At 57.9% G+C, this 22,658-nt stretch overlaps 1 protein-coding gene across 1 annotated transcript in view; it reads left to right on the forward strand.

Moving 5' to 3' along the window:
* Nucleotides 1-3,354: 3,354 nt before the first annotated feature.
* DLGAP4 (DLG associated protein 4) overlaps nucleotides 3,355-22,658 on the forward strand; it is a 62,637-nt gene continuing 43,333 nt past the window's right edge. The window contains exons 1-7 of the mRNA XM_083873495.1: nucleotides 3,355-3,384; nucleotides 4,444-5,461; nucleotides 6,701-6,847; nucleotides 12,018-12,235; nucleotides 14,877-14,991; nucleotides 17,621-17,671; nucleotides 18,760-19,006. Of these exons, the coding sequence (XP_083729621.1) occupies nucleotides 4,511-5,461; nucleotides 6,701-6,847; nucleotides 12,018-12,235; nucleotides 14,877-14,991; nucleotides 17,621-17,671; nucleotides 18,760-19,006 (1,729 nt within the window). The 5' untranslated portion in view covers nucleotides 3,355-3,384; nucleotides 4,444-4,510. The remainder of the gene's footprint in view (nucleotides 3,385-4,443; nucleotides 5,462-6,700; nucleotides 6,848-12,017; nucleotides 12,236-14,876; nucleotides 14,992-17,620; nucleotides 17,672-18,759; nucleotides 19,007-22,658) is intronic.

Consider the following 22,658-nt stretch of genomic DNA (forward strand, 5'->3'; position numbering starts at 1 on the left):
CACAGGGGAAAAGGCAGGAAGGAGGCAGCACAGTGCTGCCTGTGGAGGGTGAAATGAGCCCCCAGCCCAGCTCCTTGGTTCTGCAGGAGCCCTGTACCACCCCAGGGTACCCAGTCACAGGTGCACCCCTCCCACAGCCCGTACCCCTGGGCACCCACCACATGTGGCACACAGCACTGTGTCTCACACACACACCCCTCAGCCAGTGGAGCTGTATGTGCCCCCCTGGAATCAATGAGGCTGGAAAAGGCCTTCATGGAGCCCAACCATTGACCCAGCACTGCCACATTCACCACTAAACCACGTCCCCAAGTGCCACATCCACACACCTTTGGAACACTTCTGGCTACGGTCCCAATCTGCACATACAAGGAGCAGAAATCTGGATGAGCGTGGGGTGCTCTCAGAGCTCCCTGAGATCTGTCAGGCTCGGTGAGAAGGACTGAGCTCTGCCTAAGGCCTCTGCCATGGATTGGGCTGGCAATTCCAGCCAGCTGCAGAGAGAGAGCCTGGAACAGATGGGAGCAGAGAGCAGTGGGGTGAGGCTGTGAGGCTCCTCTGCTGTCCCCTACTTGCTGAGAGAGGACAGGGAGTCTGTCCTGTTCTCTGCCTTCTCTGTGTCCTCAGAATAAGCTGGTCTAAGGTGGACCTGCAAATTTTAGACAATTGAAATAGGGCAGCATCTCCTGAAAGCCATGTCCACCCCAGAAGTTAAAGAGGAGAGGACATGCCGGGCAGTGGTATCAGTTTGCCTAGTTCCCCTGTGGTGCAGGGTCCCAGCACAGAAGCTGATCACAGCCAGTGCTCCCTGACATGGCTGGAGACCCATCCCTGGAAGTGTCCAAGGCCAGGTTGGTTGGGGCTTGGAGCAACCTTCCAGGTCTTGTGGAAAGTGAGCCTATGGCAGGGGGTGGAACTGGATAGGCTTTAAGGTCCCTCCAACCCAAACAATTCAGGAATTCGGTTCTGTGATTCCAAGCCCTGCCCAGTGTCTGGAGCTGTCAGAGGTGCTGCTGGAGGTGGGTTGGGTGCAGCCCATCCAAACCTGCAGCTTGTGAACCAGGCCCAAGAAGCTGCCTCTGGCTGGGGTCTGGTACCCACAAAAATTTATGGCAAAAATGCCATAAATCAGCTCAGGCGAGGTCAGTTCATCCCCTCTGAATATGAGCAAAGCCACTGGGAAGAGCAAGGGCAGTCCTGAGAAAACAGACTGAGGGGAACAGAGGTAAAGGGGTGAAACCAGTCCCTTTCCATGGGCTCAGGGGCCCTGTCCTGGCCCTGGCAGCCCTTCCTGTGGCCCTCTGCTAGACAGGTCTTCTCCTGCAATGACCCTGGTGCTCCCTCTGTGGTGCAGGGCTCACTACCCCTGCTGGGGTGCCTGGCTCAGGGCAGTGTGACACAGCACCAGGACTGGGCAGCTGTCCCAGGAGACAGCCCTTGCCCAGCCTGTGAGCTGCAGGATCAGGGATTTGGGAGATTTAGTTTCAAGCTTTTTTTCATCCTTCCAAATCTAAAAAATGGTGGGGAAGATCTTGCTGGACTTTTCCCTTCCCTGACCCCATGTCTCAACAAAGTGCCAAGGACTGCAGAGAGTAATTGAAATGTAAGAAAACAGTTTAATCTGTCTTAGAGGAAAACCAGCTGACAGAGGAGGCAGCAAAGACAGCGTGGTGAGCACTTGCCCAGTAGCAGGGATGCACCTCACACCTCTCTGGCTGGCAAGGGAAAGGATCCTGGAGCAGGGAGGAAGATCAGGACCTATGGCAGCCCCACAGGAGAAAGGAGCAGTGAACTCTGCCATACAGAAATGAGTGCTCACACTTGACGGGGGGAAACTAGTCTGAGAGAGACGGAGCTCCCTGCCCTCCTCTGCTCCCACCTTCTCATCCTTTCTGCTCCTGCCCCTCCAAAACCTTCTTTCCTCCCTGCCCTTTTGCCTCTCCAGCACCTGGAGCCAGCCTGACCCTGGCCCTTCTCCTCCTCCTGTGCACCAGGAAGGAAGGAAGGAAGGAAGGAAGGAAGGAAGGAAGGAGAGTGGCCATGGCAGGCAGAGCTGAGCCTGGGCACTTCAGGGTGGTGTTCAGGGAGTATTTGAGCTTCTGCCTCCTGAGGGGCTTCCCCTCCAAGGTGTGCAGGTGGAGCTTGGCTGTCCAAAGCCATCTGGAATTCAGATCAATAGCTCAAGCCTGGAGCCTGTCCTGCACCCCGTCTTTCCCCTCTGCCCGGAGGGTTTCCTCTGGGAACATCAGTTGAGGCTCTGTCATGGCTCTGTGAGCACTGTGGGTACCAGCTGGCACATCCTGAGCCTCCCTGCTGGCATCTCCCAGATCCACCAGCCCAGTGGGTCCCATGGGCAGGGGACTCCAGGGGGCTGCTGCAGCTGGAGAGCACAGCAGGAATTAGGATCACACTCACAGGGAACAGAGGCAGCTGGGCCCCAGTCAAGGCTAAGGCTACATTTGGTGTTTGGGGAGAAAGTTCAGGTTTGGTATCAACATTTCCCAGCTCAGGCCATGTCCCCATCCCCAAAATGCCTGGGCACTGTCTGTGTGGTGGAGAGGGGCAAATCTTTGCTCCCAGAGCAGCACAGCCCAGACCATGGGCACGGCACAGCTTGGAGGTGAAGGCAACTGGAGCAGCTCAGCAGAAGGAGAGCAGAAGGCACTCCATGCATGGGGCCATGCAGCCTCTGCAGGGGCTCAGGTCAGGACTGGGCAAGCCTGGTGTGGGTTCCTGGGACACCCAGGGAGTGGTGCTGGGCAGTGCCATGAGAGCAGGGGTCAGTGCCTCAGGGCAGCTGGGCTGAGGTCAGCATGGGCTGACCCTCAGGAGCAGGGCTCAGGGGAGGGGGAGTGGGGTCTCCATTGGAGCAGGACAGGAAACCCAGCCTTTGCTCACTGCAGCTTTAGAAAGCCCATTTTGGCTCTTGCAACCCACTGGAAGCAGCACAGTTAAATGAAGACTGCAAAGCCCATCAAGCCATGGAATAAATTCCACTTTTTTTTTTTTTTTTTTTTTTTTTTTTTTTTTTTTTTTTTTTTTTTGTGCTTCCAAACAATTATTTAAAGCTCTGACTGCTTTTTGTTATTTATATATATGTATGGTTTTTTCCCCCTGAGTGAGGAAGACAAGCCTGTTGATTCGTGCCACCCTGCAGTTGTCACTGACCACTTCCACACCACTTTGCTGGCCACACTGTATGTAGGGGTCAAGTTCCTCAAGAAGACTGGAAACCAACTGATGGCTAAAAGGGAGAGGCCAGGAGCAGAGACTGCCAACTGCTCCTCACAGGGACATACCATCTGCATGTGTTAAAAGTTACTCTCTCTTTTTTAAGCGACACTCAAGCAAAACCAAAAAGGAACTAAAAAACTAAACTAAAAGGTAAACAGGAAATAAGAATTCATTTATACACTCTTTGATTTTAAGTAGGTTTTAAGTATGGGAAATCAACTTATTGATTGGCAGCTCAACTCATAGAAATATTAATTGATTTTTCTTTTAAGCAAATCCAAAAGGTTTGTCATTTTTCCCTGTATGACATAGTAAAGATGGGGATCCCTCTGAACTGAGCAGGATGGGGCAAGACCACTGGGGAGATATTCAGTGAGGATCCCTCAGGGGATCCCTCTCTCCCAGCTGCCTTTCCACCACGCCACAGGGATCCCATACCTGCTGAAAGGAAGGGACCGACCCCAGCCCCTCACTGTGGCAGAGGGGACAGACAGGCTGGCTGGGAGGGTGGCACAGGAGTGGTGCAGCCCAGTAGGAATCATCATCTGAGCAGCTAACAGCTGCTCTCAGGTCAGGTTCTGAGTGCTCAGAAACACCTCAGCTCTTACAGAGCTACTGACACACCATGCTCCAGGGCAGAACCTGTCAGGAAGGCAGCACTGGCTGGAGAGGAGGTGTTTGCCATCGTGTCACATTAGCACAGCTGCGGGAGCTGTGCCAGCCCCGGGATCCATCACCTCGGGAACACCAGGCACCCTGCTTGGCTACAGACTGCCTGGGCTCAGCAGGACCTGCTGGGCTTTGACAGCAGGCTTTCCTCCAGCTCCCTGAGCAAATGGGACAGAGCAAGGACCTGCTAGCAGTGCCTCTGTCACACTGCTGGGGAGGGATGCTGTTAAATAACCACATGCAGCACCAGAACAATGGCAGCAGTGTTGTTAAGCAGCCTGTGGCTGGGCACTGAGGCACACAAGCACTGCAACTGCAGTGGGAATGTGAATCCTGCCCCTCTGCTGGGCCCTGCTCTCTCCAGCCCCTGCTCTCATATCCCTTCTCCTCCCCTCTTGCCTCTTCTATCCTACTTCTCTCCTTTTTCCTTTAACCATGGTGGCATTTGCTTTTAGAGTGGGACAGAGATGTGCCCCCAGTAAGGAGTGGGCTGCCAAAGGGGTTCCCTGTGGGCTCTCAGCATCTGTCCTCTTCCTCCAGCTGCAGGGAAGTCTGCAAGGACTCTGCCACACCATCCTTGAGCCATGGTCTAGGAAGCACTGGGATCATGAAGGGCTTAGGAGACAACAGAAGCCGCCATCTCTCTGAGAACCTGGACTCCCCTCAAGACTCTCTTTATGCCCCCCAGGACAGGAATCCTTATCTCCTCAGCCCCACTGACTCCTTCACCATGGATCCCCGATTCCCAGCTCAGAACACCGTCCATGGCGACTGTCTCCTTCCGCTCAACAACCAGATCTCCAACAGCAGCACTTTCCCCCGCATCCATTATAACTCCCACTTTGAGGTCCCGGATGACAACCCTTTTCCGAGCCATGCCCAAGCCACAAAGATCAATCGCCTGCCTGCCAACCTCCTTGACCAGTTTGAGAAGCAGCTGCCCATCCACAGGGATGGCTTCAGCACCCTCCAGTTCCAGCGGAGCGACGCGAAGCACCGGAGCGAGAGCCCGGGGCGCATCCGGCACCTCGTGCACTCCGTGCAGAAGCTCTTTGCCAAATCCCAGTCTCTGGAGGGCCCCACCAAGGGCAACATGAATGGGAAGAAGGGGGCAGATGACGCCAAGCAAAACCGGAGGAGCAAGAGCAAGGACCGGGCAAAGACCTCAGAGCCCAAGCGCAGGACCAGGTCCAACATCTCTGGCTGGTGGAGCTCCGATGACAACCTGGACAGCGACACTTGCAGCTACCGCAACCCCATGGGGCTGATGACACTGGGCCGGCAGCCCGACCACAGCCAGCCAAAGTACTTCATGCACGCCTACAACACCATCAGTGAGCACATGCTGAAATCCTCCAAGAGCAATAACGACCTCAAGGTCACCCCTTGCACCAATATCCCCATCAACAACGACTCCAACTACATCAAGCGGGGCTCCTGGTCCACGCTGACACTCAGCCATGCCCGGGAGGTGTGCCAGAAGGCCTCTGCCACCATCGACAAAGCCTTGCTCAAATCCAAGTCCTGCCACCAGGACTTGGCCTACCACTACCTGCAGGTGGGTGCCATGGGAGAATATGGGGTGCTCTGTGCAGGGAGAGCACAGGAGTTCAGGGACATCCACTCAGTGGGCGCCCGTGTGACCTTATCAAACATCTCCCAATGGTTCAGCTGCCATCTCAGGTCACACTGCCAGGAGAGGGCTGGGGAGGGCCCTGGGAACAGACCCCTACTCCTCCTGCAGGGACACGGGTGCTGATGAGGCCCATCTCCCAAAGTTTCAGCATGGTTCCAGCACCCCCAGTCCCTGTGCTGGACCATGGCATTGTGGCGGGGACATGCTACCCCACCTCTGCTAGGTGTGATCCCATTTCCTGCAGGCCTCCCACGTGTCCCCACTGCCTGCCCAGGCCCTGCAGGTGCTGGGAGACATTCCTGGGCAGGTGGGGATGTAGCTGCCCCATGTGGCTGTTTCCCCTGAGTGCCCACACAGCCGGGAATGCTGAAGGGCCACGTCCCCCTGGAGACCTCTGTGCCACCGCCCACAGGCTGAAGGTCAGCAGCATGAACTAACATTCCCCCCTTATCTCCACGCCTCACAAGGATGTGCCAGCGTGCCCAGCCAGCCCCACTCTGCCCAGCTTCCCCGGAGCACTGGTAGGACCTGCAGCCACCTCGCTGCTCACCGCAGGGCAGGGCTGGGGCAGCAGCGCAGTGCCAGCCCCGCTTGCATGGCCTGCATGGCTGATGCTGGTTTGAAACCCTGGCACCTGCAGCTCCAGGTCTGTGACAGGTTCCAAAAGCGGCGCCGGAACAGCATGAACCTGGTTGTGCCCTAGAGAGAGGGAAGACAAATAAGCCAGGCCTGGATGGGGGGAGGAGGGGACCAGTCTATGTATGTAAAGCTCTAGAATCCTTTTAATGCAGAGGTGCTAGGAGCTTCCCTGGCTGTGCCCAGTGGGCTTAGAGGCTTTAAAAAGTGATGAATTATTGAAGCACACTCAGCTTCCAATACCTTGCTGGCCATGGCTGCAAATCAAATTTCCAAGGGACTGAACTGACTGCGTCAGGAACAGCAGCAGGGAAAATGATCTTGGCCTGGTTTCTTTTTCTTTACCCCTGCTCCTTCCAGTTAAGCATTTCAGGTTAAAGAGCTGCAGCCAAGCTCTCCAGGGGCCCCGTTCCCCTCAGGCTGCAGCACAGAACCCAGCAGGCAGCCCCAACAGCCCCTAGGCTCTGGGGTGCAAGGCTGCCCTGCTCCTTCCTCTCCATGTAATAAGCCTCCATTTCTCGACAGCCTGACGCAGGGCTGTGGGCACAGCTGGGTGGCACGGGCCTGGCCAGCAGCTGGGCAGCCCCACCGCTCGGCTGGGAGGACACGGGTGCCCCGCGGAGCTGGGACCAGCCCCTCAGCCCCGCGCCGACCGACGCAGGCAGCGCCCAGGTAGGGATCTTGTTTTGAGGAGTTTTTGCCCAGCTCCCTCCTGCTCTGATCCTCCTGGGACCATTGGCCAGGGGCAGCAGCCTGTGCCACCGGACTTGGAGCAGGCAGGGAGCAGCCAGCAGCCAAGACTGGCATGGCTGGAGGGCCATTGGGAGACAGCGGGGTGTGACCAACATCCCCCGTGCTTGGGGCATGCCCCGTGCTCGGTTCACCAGCAGAACCAAGACCCCGGGGCACTCAGTCCCAAAAACACAACACCTAGTGCCCCCACAAGTCAACAGGTCACACGTGCTTGGGCTCACCTTGTTCCCAGGTGTCCAATGTCAACCCCAAAGATCAGGGCACAGGGCTCAGGCACTTAATGGGAGGATGAGGTCAGTGTATCCCAACCCCTCCTTGGCACAGGAGAGGTGGTGGAGAAGTCACCTCTGGAGCTTGTGTGTGGGGAATGTCCTTTTGCAAAGTCCCCTGTCATACCTGGGGACAGGGCAAGCCCATTCCCTCCATGTGCCAGGAGGAGGAACAGCAGGGATCTGCTTTCCCAGTGCCTGGGGGACATGGGGGGCTTGCCCTGCTGCAGAGGGGGCTGCTGCCAGGCAAAAATGCCCAGTGAGTGCCAGAGGTGCAGGGACATGAGGGAGGGCAAGAGTGGGATGGGGACAAACAGGACACCCAAGCCTCCAGGCTGGGTAAGCCCCAAGGCTATTCACCTCTCCTGCCCCATTTGAAGGGTCTGGGTATTTTGGGGATTCATCAGCAACTATTGGGGGTCAGTGTTATGTTTCCAGGCCCTGAAAATACTCATATCCAGATATTGGAGCTGGTGATCACCCAGCTCCAGGTCCAGCCCTATCCCATCAGAGTAGGGGCATCTTGGATCAGTCCCTAGAATGACACAGCTCCCTCCTTAGAGCACAGTCCCCAAGAAGGGAGGCTATGCTCCCCATCCCCTGTCCCCATGGGCCCCATATGCAGCTGAGAGTACAAGGAGAAAAGCTGAGAAGCTCCTTGGAGTGGAAGATGCTGCAGGCAGGAGTGAACAGGAGCTGTGGATCTGCAGATTGCTCTGAAGGGATGGGCAGTGTGCAGGCTCCAAGGGGGACAGTCACCATTAACCTGATGCATCATCCAGATCAGCCTCTCCAACCTCACCTATAGTCAGAGCTTCCTTAACCCCCAGGACCCCTGAAAATAATTCATAATCCAGAGTGGGTGGCCTGTTCAGTGCCAGCCACTCCACGATGCTGAGTGCCTCACACCACCCCCACAGGCTGCCATTGAACAGGAATACAGCCCAGGTCTTTCCTGGAGGGTGCCCTGCCAGAGGGACAGCCTGGCTCCAGCTTGCTTTCTTGAGGACATGGCTGAGCCCATGGCTGAGCCTGTGGGACAGCACAAGGGACACAGCCACCAAGGGAACAGCGCTGTGCCTGCAGCAGGGGAGCCTGTGCATGGCCCATGCACCCCTCAAGTGTTCAGCAGGGTGTTCCTGTGCTGCATGTCCGTGTATGCAGGGCTGGGCTGCATGGCAGAGCTGGCACTTGTGTGATGGAAATCCTGTTTGCTCTTCAAGTCTCTTCCCCCTGACCTGCACCAAGTGAAGGGAGTGCTGCAGCTCCTGCCAGAACCCGGGAGTGGAGCTTTCCCCTTCCCCCCACTCCCTGCTGTTAGTGCTCCAGGGACTGGGGGATGCCCCAAGGGAAGCCTCTCCTGTAACTCCTTCCCTTTTCCCTCCATGCTCGACTCATGGCAGGAGAGCAGCAGAGCCAGATGGTGCTGCTGGTTGGTGACTGTGCAGCACATGGTGACAGTGCAGTGTTGTGGCAGCAGTGGAGCCCAGCTCCAGGAGTGGACACATGCCTCGATCCCACATCCCTGCACCACATGACACCACATGGACCACGACTGGGCACAAGGAAGGACCCATATCCTTCAGCCCCTAAGTCCCCATAAAGTCTCTGGACCTGGGCATCCTCTTACAGCCACTGCTTCCACACCAAAGCACGATGGACAGAGCCAAGGCTGCAGCTGGGAGGGCAACAGAAAGAGCAGCAGAGCCCCACCACCTGTGAGGAGCTGCTCTGTGCCTGGCCTGGGGGATCTCATGGCCACTTGAGCATGACACACAGTCTGTGCTCAGAGCCCCAGGTCTCACCTGCCAGGAACTCTGCTGCCATCGAGGGGCTGCACTGACTACTGTCAGATCTGTCCTTGATCACAGAAGCTGCTCTGGCTCATCACCCCCATCGCAGAGTGTCAGACTGTGGGACAGGCTCTTCACATCCTCCTGCAGAGAAGCACCCCAGAGGACCGTGAACAGCACCCAAAGGACCTTGTACCCGAGGTACCTGAGGGCACCTGCTTGTCTTTGCAGGTGTGACACTTAGGAAACACTTGTCCCACTCTCTGTCCCACGGGAGCGAGAGCTGTGGGAGTCCTGGTGGACTCTATGCAGGCAGAGATGGGACGTGCTCCAAAGTGGGGCAGCAGATTCAGAGGGTATCCTCCAAAGCACTTTCCTTCCCCTTGACTGCTGAACTGGAATGCAAAGCACCTTGAGAGCAGCTCTGTGTCTTGCTTTGCCAAGGCACAAAGTGGAGGAGAGGCAGGGAAAGGAGGATTAAGGCAGCTTGGTCAGGACCAGGTGCTGTTGTGATGCCCCAGGGAGGCTGTTCCTGGAAGAGGGACAGGTCCCAGTGGGCAGGCAGAGCTGGGGCTGCACCAGCAGAGAGAGACACAGTGGAACTGTCTTTGTGCTGCTCTGTCCGAGAGCCCGAGTCCAGGAGGCAAATGGAGCAGCCATGGCAGAACGGAGCAGCCCCCAGCCCATGCCCTCAAGCAGTGGCAGCAGAGCAGCTGCAGGATCCTGAGGTCTCAAAGCCCCCACTGTCCTGGGCTGAGCTCAGCACCCCTCACTGCCCCACACCATCCAGTGCTGGCCCCGCACAGGAACAACCGGGCAGTCTCTGTCCTGCAGTCCCTGTCCTGCATGGCACACTTGGCTGCTGGCTGGCCCTGCCCTCCTCAGCCAGAGGCTCCAGACAGCTCTGCCACCCTTCACTAGCCCTGCCTGCCTTCACCAGCCCTGCCAGCCATTCACCAGTCCTACTTGCTCTCTCCAGCACCATGCTGGCCCAGACCCCACAGGCAGGAGCTGCAGCTCAGCCCAAGAAGGCAGGCAGTAAAATGCAGTCTCCAGTCAGACCTGACACCAAGGTGATCAATGTAAAAGTGATTCTCAGGGTCCTTGCCTCCTTTACAAAGGGTGAGAGCCAGACATCCCAGTGACCTGTGGGATCCTTCCAGTGGCAGGACTCAGCTGGGGCCAGCAGGGTCCCTCCTGGCCTCAAGAGGGCTGGGGCAGAAGCAGCATTCACACCTGGCAGGGAAAGGGTTCTCAGCTCTTGCATTAATAAGGACCTGACAGATGTCACCCACAGCCCCTGAGCTGGACAGTAGTATGAGCAGCCAGCCTGGGAGCCATGGCCAAGCATAAAGATTGCAGGAGCAGAGTATAAAGAGCTGCGATAATCCACACAAGCAGCAAGTGGGTCCAGGGAGGCCTGGCCAGTGTGTGTGCCTCGTGGAAGACTCGCCCTGCTTTGGTCCCCAGCTGGATCTCACACACCTGATCAGCCCCGGCTCTGTTCCACTTCTCCCAGGAATGTTGGTGCTGGGTCATGGGCACACTCCAGGTAGGGGCCTGTCACCAAAGTAGCCCCAAGGGTGGTTTGGGGTCTGTTCCAAAGAGTGAACACAAGGAGCAGGCTGGTGGGACACAGGCTGAGTCCCTGCTCCTTCCAGCAGGAGAAGGCCCTTGGCTGTAGTGTGTGGATTGAGCCTGCACCTGGACACAGCCTGCAGCCTGCAGATCTGAACCTCACCTGAAGGTGCTACAACCCAGCAGCATCAGACATAACCTCAGACTGGCTCTGCCTCCCATGAAGGCCTGCTGGGAGCAGGGATGGGAACAGGCACCACAGGGCTCTGGCTCTTCACAGCTGCAACACAGCCCTGCATCCCTGGAGCACTGTTTGAGCTATGGCTGCTCAGTCCCACAGCTCCCTGGGCAACTGGGCAGGTCCAGCAGCTCCATCCAGCAGAGCCAAGGTGGAATCTCTTGTGCTGTGCTCAGCACAAGACCTGTCACTGTCCCCATGACATCCCCAGCTGCTGCTGGAGCAGTTTGGGTAGCCCTGGGCTGCCCTGGCACTGGCATAGCATGGACATTGCTGCATTCTCCCATCTGGCTGCTCCTTGGCCATGTCCTTGAGGGCGGGACAAAGGCCAGCACCAATCCAAGTGAGCCAATGCTTGCTCCTGGAAACCTGGGCTTCCCCATCCTTTTCCTGACTTGTCCCACACCACATATTGTTTGTCTTGGTCAGTCCTGGGCATCTTGGCTCTGCCTCTGGTCCACCCCACAAACCCTTCACTGGATGGACAAGCAGGGTGGTGGCTACTGTGGCTGCTCAGTGCTTCAGGCCTCCCATGGGACCATCAGCTCACTCCTCTCTAGTGAGACAAGAAGAGGCCATGTCTGCCTTAAATTAATTGTGGTGGGGTTAGAAGTGCTTCTCATGCCCAAGGTGCTGCTCATCTCTCTGCAGAGAGGCCAGCAAAAGGTCTGTATGTCCAAGCTGCTCTAGAGGGACTTGTGAGGGCCTGACTTGGTTCCAGAAAGTAATTTCAGCCACTCAGAGTCACATTCAACTCAAAACCTTAAAGAGCCCATGAAGGTCTGGGCTCTGAGCCCCAAGCCATGCTCCATGAAAGCACTTTTATGTTCAGTGACATGGTCTTTGCCATGAACACCTATATCCAGCCCTGTCTCGGTGCCCCACACAGGCCCAGTGAGACTGTCACTGCCCTCTCATCCCTCTGTTACCCCTGGCATCGTGCAGCTTGTCCTGGCTGTGTGAGCATGTCTGGGATGGAGGTGTCAAGCGGCGGGGAATGGCTGTGATGTGTGTTAAAACAGAGGCCACCAAAGCAGGGGTGCCTGGCATGAACTGGTAAGGGAGGGTTGTGAAGGAATTGTGTTGCTTATTCCCACTACACTACAGTGGAAGGTCCAACGATCTCCCCAGTTCCCCATGATCCCTCTGGTCCTAGGATCGTGGGCATGTGTCATCCCTCATATCTCCTCACACTGCCCTTCCTCCTGCAGGTGCCTCACGGGGAGTGGAACAACACACTGTCCCGGGAAAAGGACAGCGAGATCCCGTGCCGGCGCATGCGGAGCGGGAGTTACATCAAAGCCATGGGGGATGATGATAGCGAAGACTCAGAAACCAGCCCCAAACCATCCCCAAAAACTGCAGCTCGGAGGCAGAGTTACCTCAAGGCCACCCAACAGTCCCTGAGTGAGCAGAGCACCACACAAAGGTAATGCTGGAGCTCCTCTGGGAGCTCTGCATGGGTCCTCAGGGCCACCCCTGGAGCAGTCCTTGAGTTGCAGCACCCTAAAGAGACCTCATGTGGCATTGGAGCCCAGAAGGGCTCCTGCACCCCAGCTCTAACAGAGATGAGAAGTGGGACAGCAGAAGATGTGGCTCTCCTTCCTGGTGATTCCCAGTAGCCATGGTGTTAGGAGCTGCTTCAGGCCCCTGTGCCCTCAACCATGGGGAGAGCACTCCTCTGATGGAGCTGTGGGGATTTCCTCTCCAAGCATCTTCTGCTCTAGGGGAATGCAGAGATCTCAACCCCAAGGTGCCCCTTGGCCATGGAAGTTGCTCACCCAGCTTGGCTGAGGACATTCGTCCTGCTGGGACTGTGCCTGGAGCTGCTCTGCTCCAGAGGTGTCCAGGGACCTTGTGACCAGCCAGAAAGTTGGGACACTGGGCTGGATGATATCCTGAAGAGCTGAGAGGTTTGGCACCAGGTATTGAGGGAGGAAGACCCACAGTGGTTTGAACCAGACAAAGTCAGGGAAGCAGAGCGGAAGCTTTGCTGTGCCAAAGGCTGGTCCTGCAGGACGGGCTCTGCGGGACCTGGGCAGTGCTGCTTTCCAGCACTGTGAGAGTGCTGGGAGACAGTGACAAAATCAGCTGTGGAGGGCCCTGGAAATCCCTTCTCTGAGGGATCCATCCTTGCTCTGAGCCTTCACATCCTCCTCAGGGGAGCAGGGTCCTGGAGTCTCTTGTGAAAAATACCCACATAGAGAGGCTGGGGATTCTTCTGCCCTGGGCATCGTCCCTCCAGCCCTCCAGACCGTGTCCGTCGGGATGTGGCCTGCCCTGGGCGCTGCGCTCAGCCTGAGCCGGGACAATGCTGGGAAAGGTCGGGGCAGCGCGGCGAGTCAGGACAGCAGGGATGCGGCTGCGGGAGGCTCCGGGAAGCGCTCGTCCCTACAGGAGCTCTGCGGGGTAGGACCCTGTGGGACCCTGTCCGGGAATGGAGCCGGAGATGGAGCTGGGGATAGAGCCGGGACTAGAGCGGCGGCTGAAACCAGGTATAGAGCTGAGAATGGATCCGGGATTGGGGCTGGAGCCAGGAAAAGAGCCGAAGATGGAGCCGGGAATAAAACCGGGTACGAAGCCGGAGCCGGGAATAAAACCGGGCATGACGCCGGGGCTGGGAGCGGAGCGCGGCCGCCACCTGGTGACCGGCCCTCGCCGCCCACCCGCAGCCCCGAGCCCCGGCAGCCGAGGGACCCCGGGCTGTGGCTGGACCGGGGGGCCGCAGGGACAGCCAGAGCCAGGACAGGGCACAGAGTCTCTGCGAAGGTCTCTGCCCCTCCAAGGGCTGTTGGCCGCTCTGTGGTTTCCCCGTGGGCAGGCGGGGTGAAGGCCGGTAGGATAGCACAAGGACGCTGCCCGCGCCAGGACATGGCTGGCTCATGGTGTGAGCTCACGGACGGAACACTCAGCGTGAGGGAAAGCCGGGAGTCAGCAGAGAGCCCAGCTCTAGGGGTGTCACATGGCCCTTGGTCCCCATGTGGCCTGGATGTCTCCCCCATCTCCTCTGGCAGAAGGGACAATTCCCTGCTCCCATTCCACCACAGGATGGACACTTCAGAGTCCCTGTGGGATGCTCACATGCTGCACAGGGCCTGCCGTGCTCTCAGCTCTGCTGTCCCCAGACAGGTGGCAATCAGACCTCTGTACCCACTGCCCTGGCAGATGTGGGGGAAGCAGCACCATGAGGGCCTCTGTTGGGATCACGGGCTATTCCAGAGGGAGAGGCCCCACAGCTGTCCTGGGCTACTGTGGCTGACGATGTCCCCCACTGTGTACCCAGCCTGTGACCAGGACTCCTTCTCACAGGGTCTCATGGTGGAACAGAGCCCCACGGGAGCCCCATCCTTCCCCATCCCTCCTAGCCCCCATGTGTCTGGGTCTCAGCTGAGGCCTGGGCTGGGTCAGATTCAGTGAGAGCTCTGCTCTCCTCCTGTGCAGAGCCTGCTGCTGTGCCTCAGGACGTAGGGGCAGTTTCTCCCAGCAAAGCTGTACTGGAAATACTGATCTCCTGCTCATGCAGCATTGTAATTCCAGCTAGGCTCCCATTGGACTTCTTCCAGATGATCTTTTAGGTTGCTCCATACAAATGTAAATATATGTATCTTGCAGTTATTTCCAATCGCAAAGTCCACAAAATACAAATTAAAAGTAATTTCTCGCCCTGCCTCTCCCCCCTTTTCCAGCAATCCAGGCAGTGCTGTGACAGGAGGCTGGCACAGATCCCACAGGCACCCTGGGGCTCAGCTGAGCTAACTTGGCACCTGCAGTGCATTCCTGGGGGCAGCAGGACCTAGAATCTTGTCCTCTCCTTCCACTGCCCCCCACCACCCTGTGTGCCATGCCCCAGCCAGGGGCCAGCAGTGTGAGGAAGTGCTGCTTTCTCCAGGAGCCAAGCAGGGGGCACTGCCCAGCATCAGCTCTGTGCTGCCACGCCTGCCTGTGCCTGGTGCTGTGCCTGGCAGAGGAGAGTGGGCGGAAGTGGTCTGGCTGTGGGCAGGGGTGGTCTGGCTCTGCTGCAGCGCTGCCCCTGCCATGGGGACACCCTCATACCCTCTCTCTGCTGGCAGGAGCCTGGACCGCCTGGATTCTGTCGAGATCCTCCTACCTCCGAAGTTCCCGACCTGGGAGGAAGAATACAACCAGATCTCTGACAGTGTCAACGAGTCCAGCTGCATCAACCAGGTGAGGTGCTGAAGTGCTGACCCACTGTGCTGGCACAGCCAGCGAGGGAGGAGGCCAGCTCAGGGGAGAGAGCATCTTTTTCCCTCTTCAAAACAAGGCACTGGACGTGCTCCAGGAACTGCACAGGCTGTTCCCTGGCAGCTTTACCAAACTGTCATGGCCAGCTCTTTAATCAGGGTTCCTATTAGACTTCCTTCCTGCAGCTTTGCATCCTCTCACACTGCTGGAGCAGCCAAAATCCCTCTGCCACAGGTAGAGTAACCCAGACGGTGCCCCACAGTGCTGGGGGAAGCTCAGGGCTGCTCTGCGTACAGGGTCTCACTGTGTTATCCCCCAGAACCATCTGCAAGGCTGTTCAACCTTGCTGAAAGCTCCTCATGCCCACTGGGTGGGTCCAGCACCAGGGCCAACCTCCCCTGGTGGTGTCCAGCCTGGGACCCTGCAGGGTCACCAAGGACGGTCACCCTGCTCAGCTCAGGACCCCCTCATGCAGCAGACTGGACCCAGGAACAAGGTGCCTGTAGCTGGGAAGGCTGTCTTGCCAGCCAGCTGGGATGTCTCTTTTGGATATTCCTGGGTCCCATGGCAAAGCCCAGGATGCCTGTGAGATGCTGGCAGAGGGTGGCAAACCCCTTGCCACAAGGTGGGCTCATGCCCCAACTGCAACATTTGGGATGCAGTTGATGCAAAATGGGTCTAACTTCCCACACTATCGTTGTGGGATTGCTCTGGAGCTGTCCCCGAGGCTGGGAGATAACCATGCCAGGATGAGCTTTTGCAGAGGTGCTCATCTCAGCCCTTTCACTGCAGGGCAGCGATGGCTCCACAGCTTTGCCCAGCGAGCCCTGCCACCCTGGGCCTCTGTTCCATCAGTCCCTGTGTCTGCATGGGGAGCATCCACACAGCTGCTCTGCATGTGCAGGGTGGGCCAGAGCAGCAGGGTGGCATCAGGAGCCCTGGGGTGTGGGGGTGAAAAGGGCATGTCCTGCCTGTGTTCCCATCCATGTGTAGGGGACTCTGAGCCCCTTGGCTGGAGTCTCCTGCTGTCCCAGAGTGGTCAGAGCCCTTGGAGAGGAGCTCAGGGGAGCAGGGGCATTGCTGGGCATTCCTGTTCCCTGTGGTCAGTCCTGTCCCTTGTGCAGCAGCAGCAGCAATGTGCTGGGTGTCTCAGTGCACAGCAGGGTCAGGACCATCGTGTCCTCATCCTTTGCGTGTCAGTTTGTGCTGAAGTCTCTGCAGGAGGCCATGGGTCTGTGCGCTATCCATGTCTAGAGTTGCTTCCAGGAGCTGAGTGCAGCACCGCCATGGAAACATCAGGAAGGTCCTAGAGCTGAACAGTCTGAGCAACCCATGATGTGCCAGGAGCTGCCCAGGCAGCCAGCCCAGAGCCAGACTGGTGGCACTGGGATTGCCGAGGACACATCAACTGCCACAGCACCTGCTCACACAGGGGTTGCTGCCACCATTACATGCATTCTGCTACTGTCCCCTGAAAACCAGAGTTCAGCTGCAGCTGGTTGGGATTGAGAGGTCTCCCACAAACTGCACATCTGTTGATCCAGGATGGAGCTGGTTCATCTGCCAGTGCATGCTGGTCTCATCCATTACAGTGCCAGAGGCAGTTCCTGCCCTGTTCTCACTTTTGTGTGACCTCCAACACCTTCCTTGTGTGTCCAGCCAGACCTCAGTGTTTTCCCACATGGAAACACCCTCAACTCTGACAGACAAGTCCCTTCTGCCTGGTTTTGTCCCCACCCAGCTCCACCATGCAGCCCTCTGGCAGTCCGGGGATCACCAGGTGCATGTGTCACACCAAGAGGGACAGAGCTGGTGACCCCAACACTGCCAAGCCCCACAATGAGCTGTGCCCTATGCAAGAGGGCTGGGCCCATTCCCAGAGCCAAGCCTCTTCCCTCAGGTACACTTTGAACCTGGATTCTTCCCGAGAGGGGTCATCCTGGGCAGGTGGTGCCAGGCAGAGCCCCGAGGGTGGAAAGGAGGAGGAGGAGGCAGCCATGGCCCCACGGGCAGCTCAGTGTCTGTCGGGGGTCTGTCCATATGCCGAGTGTGTGCTGTGGCTTTGCTCTGCTGGGGAGGCAGAACAGCTTCTGTGTGGTTTCTTCTGGTGTGGGGAGACAGCAGTGAGGTGGCCAGCCCCGCCCTGAGGCTGAAGGACAGCTCCCCTCCACACAGAGCGCCAGGGCTGCCCACACCCCTGGCTCTGTGGGCTGTGAGGTGCTGGCCTGTGCTGGGGCTACCCAGAGGTGCTCAGTGGGAGCCACCTTGTCCAGCTGCCCCTGTGTGCAGAGGGGTATCCCAGCACGGTGTGCTCCCAGTGTCCCCCGTGGGTATACATAGATATGATGCATACAGCAGGCGGAATGCTCAGCAGCTTCTCCGTGGTTGAAGTGTCCTGTGGAGCTTTGCTGTGTCTGTGCCACTGTCTGAAGGGCCTGTGTGGTCTCATCTGGCATTTTATGAGCTCTGCAGTTTGTACTGAAGTGTCAGCAGCAGTGGCCCCAGGGGACAGGCCCCCAACCCCCCTTGTCCTCAGTCCCTGTGCAGTGACTGTCTGTATGAGGGGCTCCCCTGTTCTTGGCCTTTAACCTTTTCCAACTCTTTCTTCCAGATCTTTGGACCCCCCTCACTTATCCCTCAGATATTTACCCATGGAGAGCAGGTATTGTCCTCCTGGCATTTCTCTCATCCTTCCTCATGGAGCTTTCTGGGGCCAGCCTGGACACCCATGGCAGGGTGTGAGGCAGGCTCTGGGGTCAGCCCATGCCCAGGCCAGTGGCAGGAGGAGAAGGAAAAGAGGAGGAGGAGACAGCACTCCTGACCCCTGCAAGGCAGCTGGAGAGCTTGAGTCCTGGGCCCAGCAGGGGCTTAGGGACCATCAGTTTTAGGGGGAAAGCAGATGAACTTCTTAAGCCAAATCTAGTGGAGCTCAGATGCCAATGCTGGGCAGAAACAATGTCCTTATGTGCCGGGAGAAAGAAAGGGCCAGGAGAGATGGATGTGGGCAACAGGGCCAGTCTCAGCATCTCTCACCTATATTTCAGAATGGTCTGCTCTGGGCTGGGTCTGGTTTGACCTGGCTGAGCCTCTCCCAAGACCAAGTTTCCCCAGCAGCTGCCACGGGAGAGCAAAGCAGGGCTGTGGACAAGAGGGGGGATGCTAGGGGCAGTGGGAGAGCTGCTCTTGCCCTCCTCCCCCCTGACCACAGCTGAGCCCTCTCCTGGCCCTCACCAGGGATGGGGCTGGGGTGGATTCTGAGACCCACCCTAGGCAAGTGTGGGGGCTGTTCCCCAGTCCACACCTCTCCCCTGCCGTCTCCCCATGTTGCCCCCCGAGGAGCAAGCCTGCCCTGGAGGGGTCTCAGATTGAGGCTAGGGTGTCCCAGCTGTGCTGGGACAGGGGCCCTGGCAGAGGCTGGACTGGAATTTTGGCCACACGTGCTCTCATCACCAGCAGAAATGGGGATGTTTCACAGGCACTTTGCTGGTGTCTCCTACTTCACAAGCAGGGATGCTCTCACCTCCAAGGAGGGACCCCTCTTCCCTCTCTCAGCAGAGAGCCCTGAGCGCCCTGTGCCCCAGCAGCACTGACCACTACTGACCTCTGACCTCTTAGCACTGACCACTGCACCTCCCATCCCCCCTGCCGTGAGTGGGACCACGCAGGAGTGGCCGGAGAGCGAGGAGGAGGAGGGAAGGGAAGGGAGGCCGCAGGCAGAAGCTGACGGGGGCTGCCCCTGTCCCCGTGCAGGCACCCGAGCCGGAGCTGGGGGAGCAGTACGAGCCGGTCTGCGACTCCACCTACAGCGAGGCTGAGTCGGCGGCTGCAGAGGTGCTGGACCTGCCTCTGCCCAGCTACTTCCGATCCCGGAGCCACAGCTACCTCCGCGCCATCCAGGCAGGCTGTTCCCAGGAGGACGACACGGGCTCCGTCCGCTCCATCTCCCCGCCGCCCACGGGCAGCCTCAGCGGCAGCAGGACCTTGCCCACCAACAGCAGTGAGTGCAGCAGCGTGCAGGGGACGGGAGCGAGGCCAGCGGGGCTGGGGGACACGGGAACTCTTGTCACTGCCTGGGGGCTGTGGAGCATGCAAGGCTCTGGGCTCAGGTACCTGCATCCCCAGCCGTGGCTGTCCGTAACTTTTGGGGGTGTGTGGGGGCTGCTCTGTGCCTGAGGATGGGCAGCAGCTGGATGTCGGTGCTGGAATGGCAGACGGGCCCTGGGTCAAAGGAGGTGTGACCAGCAGGTCAAGGGAAGAAACTCTCCCTGCTTTACTCTGATCTCATGAGACCCCTCCTGCAGAGCTGCCTCCAGCTCTGGGGCCCTTAACACAAGAAAGACATGGAACTGCTGGGGCAACTCCAGAGGATGCTGCAGAGATGCTCCAAGGGCTGGAGCACCTCTGCTCTGGAGACAGGCTGAGAGAGGTGGGAATGATCAACCTGGACAAGAGGAAGCTCCAGGAAGATCTTAGAGATTAGTGAGGTGCTTGCACAGGCTGCTCAGAGCAGTTGTGGCTTCCCCATCCCTGGAAGTTGTCCAAGGGCAGGTTGGACAGGGCTTGGAGCAACCTGGGATAGTGGAAGGTGTCCGTGCTTAGGGCAGGGGTGGGGCTGGATGAGTTTTGAGGTCCTTTCAACCCAAACCATTCTGTGCTCCTGTGACGACCCATGGAGAGGCCCCAATATCCCTGGCTCTGGGGTACAAACAAGCCTTGCACTAAGTTTCAAGGCACTAACAAGCCTCCCCAAGCCCTAGAGCCCAGCATCCCTGTGCTGAGCCATGGCAGCATTTCCATGATGCTCCAAATCACTTGATCAGCGTTACTTTGCATCATTTTCTCCAGGGCAACCTGTGCCCTTCCTGGCTCTGGCCAGCCCCAGTGCTCCAGATAGGGCTCAGGTGTAGCACAAGGTGTGAGGAGCTGAGAAGTCCCATTCTGAGGATAATTTCGGGAATTGGATAGCAAAGGTGATACCTTGGCATTCCTGAACATGGTGGTGCCTGTACATGGTGCAAGGCAGATGCCAGAGCAGGCAGGAGGAATCCAGAACCTCCCCAGGGCTGTCTGTGAAGGCAGCATGTCCCATCCCCATGGGAATGCCGGGGTCAGGCTCAGCAGGACGGTGCCTCTCAGCACCAGCTCTGGCACCAAGAGGGGTTCAGAGCAGCCTCAGCTCATCTGCTGTGGGCAAAGCTGCCAGAGCACTGGGGTGGGCTGTCAGTGGGAGACAGCACATCCCAGCTCTGGGCAGAGTGGGGAGTGGGGAGGAAGCGCCAGCAGCCTTTCTGCCTAGCTCCAGGCCTTCATCCCCAGAGATACGGGCATGGCCAAACATCTTCCTTCAGTGGTCTGAGCTGCAGAGGCATCTCAGTCAAGGTCCACAGGATGAGGCAAGACCTGGAAGACGTCTCCTGGGAGGGATGGGCTGTTTGCTCAGCCCTGTCCTTCCATCCTGTCACACTCTCTGCCTCTGTCACCTTCTTCTGTCCCACACACCTCCCACCTGGCTGCGCCTCTCCCACAGCCCTCTCCTTGCTGGCTCAGCACTACTGAGCTTGGTGTTGCCACAAGTCCAGGCTGACATCAGGCAGCAGCAGCAGGCACAGCACAGAAGGGGCTTCCAAAATGCCTGGGTGCCATCTCTCTCTGACATGACCCAGCACAGTTCTGCTGATTCCCAGAGCATCCCCAAGCCCTTCACATTGGCTGCTGGGGCCTGGGGAGGAAAAGGGTTTTGGTGGGGGGTTGGGGAGCAGAGAGGAGCATCTGTGGTTGTGCATGCACAGGATGTGAGAAGCAGGAGACACATCTGGACAGCACTCACACCTCTAATCAGCCATCTGGGCTCAGTTCCCCTGGAAATCATGGAATTATTTTGGTTGGAAAAGCCCTCTAAGATCATTAAGTCCAACCATTAACCCAGCACTGCCAAGGCCACCACTAACCCATGTCCCCAAGTGCCACATCCACAAGTTTTTTGAACATTTCCCAGGGATGGTGACTCCACCATTGCTCTGGACAGCCTGTGCAAGTGCCTGAGCACCCTTTCCATGAAGAGTTTTCCCTAACATCCAATCTAAACCTCCCCTGGTGCAACTTGAGGCCATTTCCTCTCATCCTGCCACTTATTACCTGGGGGAAGAGCCTGATCCCCACCTGGCTGCACCCTCCTATCAGGTGGTTGTAGAGAGTGAGGTCCTCCCTGAGCCTCCTTTTCTGCTGGCTGAGCCACCCCAGCTCCCTCAGCTGCTCCTGGTGCTCCAGCCCCTTCCCCAGATCTGTTTCCTTCCCTGGACGTGCTCCAGCCCCTCAATGTCTTTCCTATCACAAGGGGCCCAGAAATGGACACAACACTTGAGGTGCCTTACCAGTGCCCAGCACAGGGGACAGTCACTGCCCTGGTCCTGCTACCACACCATGGCTGATACAGGTCAGGTGCCCTTGGCCTCTCACCCACCTGGGCACACCTGGCTCTTGGTCAGCTGCTGTCAACCAGCTCCTCCAGGGCCTCTTTTGTGCATCCCTGAAGCTCTAATGGCTGGTGGTATAGGAGAGGGGCCTCCTGAGCAGCAGGTGGCAGCTTGGTGGCACCAGTCTGGACACACAGGGAGAAGTGGGTGCACTGTCACCTGCAGGTGTAATGGTCATTCGTGGCCTCTGCTCCACGCAGGGCTCTGGGATGACACTGTTAAGAGCCCTCACCCAGACACATCCCAGGGATGCCTTTCTTCATCCAGCATCCATGCACCAGCCCAGAGGAATGGAGACCACCACGCTTTTGTCTGTGTAGGGGCACATCCTAAAGAGGCACCAGCCTCAGTTCTGGGGCCAGCACAGGCTTCTTGTTCCTTGAGGGCCATATGGGGGTTGGATGATGAAACAGGGATTCAGGCACTGTCAGAGGGCAGGAGGAGGGAGAACTCCATGGGGGGTGTGTGGGGAGCACAAGGGAGAGCCCCTGACAGCTGTCACACCCCTGCCACGCCAGTTCCTCCCACTAATGCCTGTGTCACCGGCACATTACAAGGCAATTAGCCCCCATTTGACAGCCAGTGATACAGATGATGAGCTGCCCTTGATCAGCCTTAAACAAACCTTTGTGCCTTGCACAGCTGGAGACTCAAAAGCCCCAGTGGAACCTATTCCTCTAATTGCCAGGCGTGTGGCGACAGCCGCACCGGCTGCCGAGCACCACAAAGGGTTCCCCAGCCCCGTCTCCTTCTTATTAGAGGCAGCTCTGGGAATTGCTTGTTTAATAGACTGTTTGCAATGCAGAGTGGAATATTTGATGTCCAGGGGAAACAGGAAAGCAGAGGTGAGCAAGCAAATGCAGCAGGGAAAGCTCACATTAAGGCAGTTCTACTCGAGTTCTTCCCAGTCCTCCTTGTGCCATCTGGTAACACCACCCTTGCTCAGAACATCCTGCCCTGCGATTCAGCAGCCTGTTCCCAAAAAGCTCAGGCGTCTTGCTCCTTGTCCTGTGTCCAGATCTCTTGCAGGGAGGCCAGGGCTGCACGCATCTTGTGCCCATGCATATACCAGAACTTTGCCAAGCCCACGCTGTGCAGGAGAGCACCGCCTGGGAGAGATACTCCCAAAGGCTGGGACAGAACAGCTGTCCTGTGTCCCACCTGCTTCCTGTCTTC

Source organism: Zosterops lateralis (genome assembly GCF_965231275.1).
Source record: "Zosterops lateralis genome assembly, chromosome: 16".
NCBI lineage: Eukaryota > Metazoa > Chordata > Aves > Passeriformes > Zosteropidae > Zosterops > Zosterops lateralis.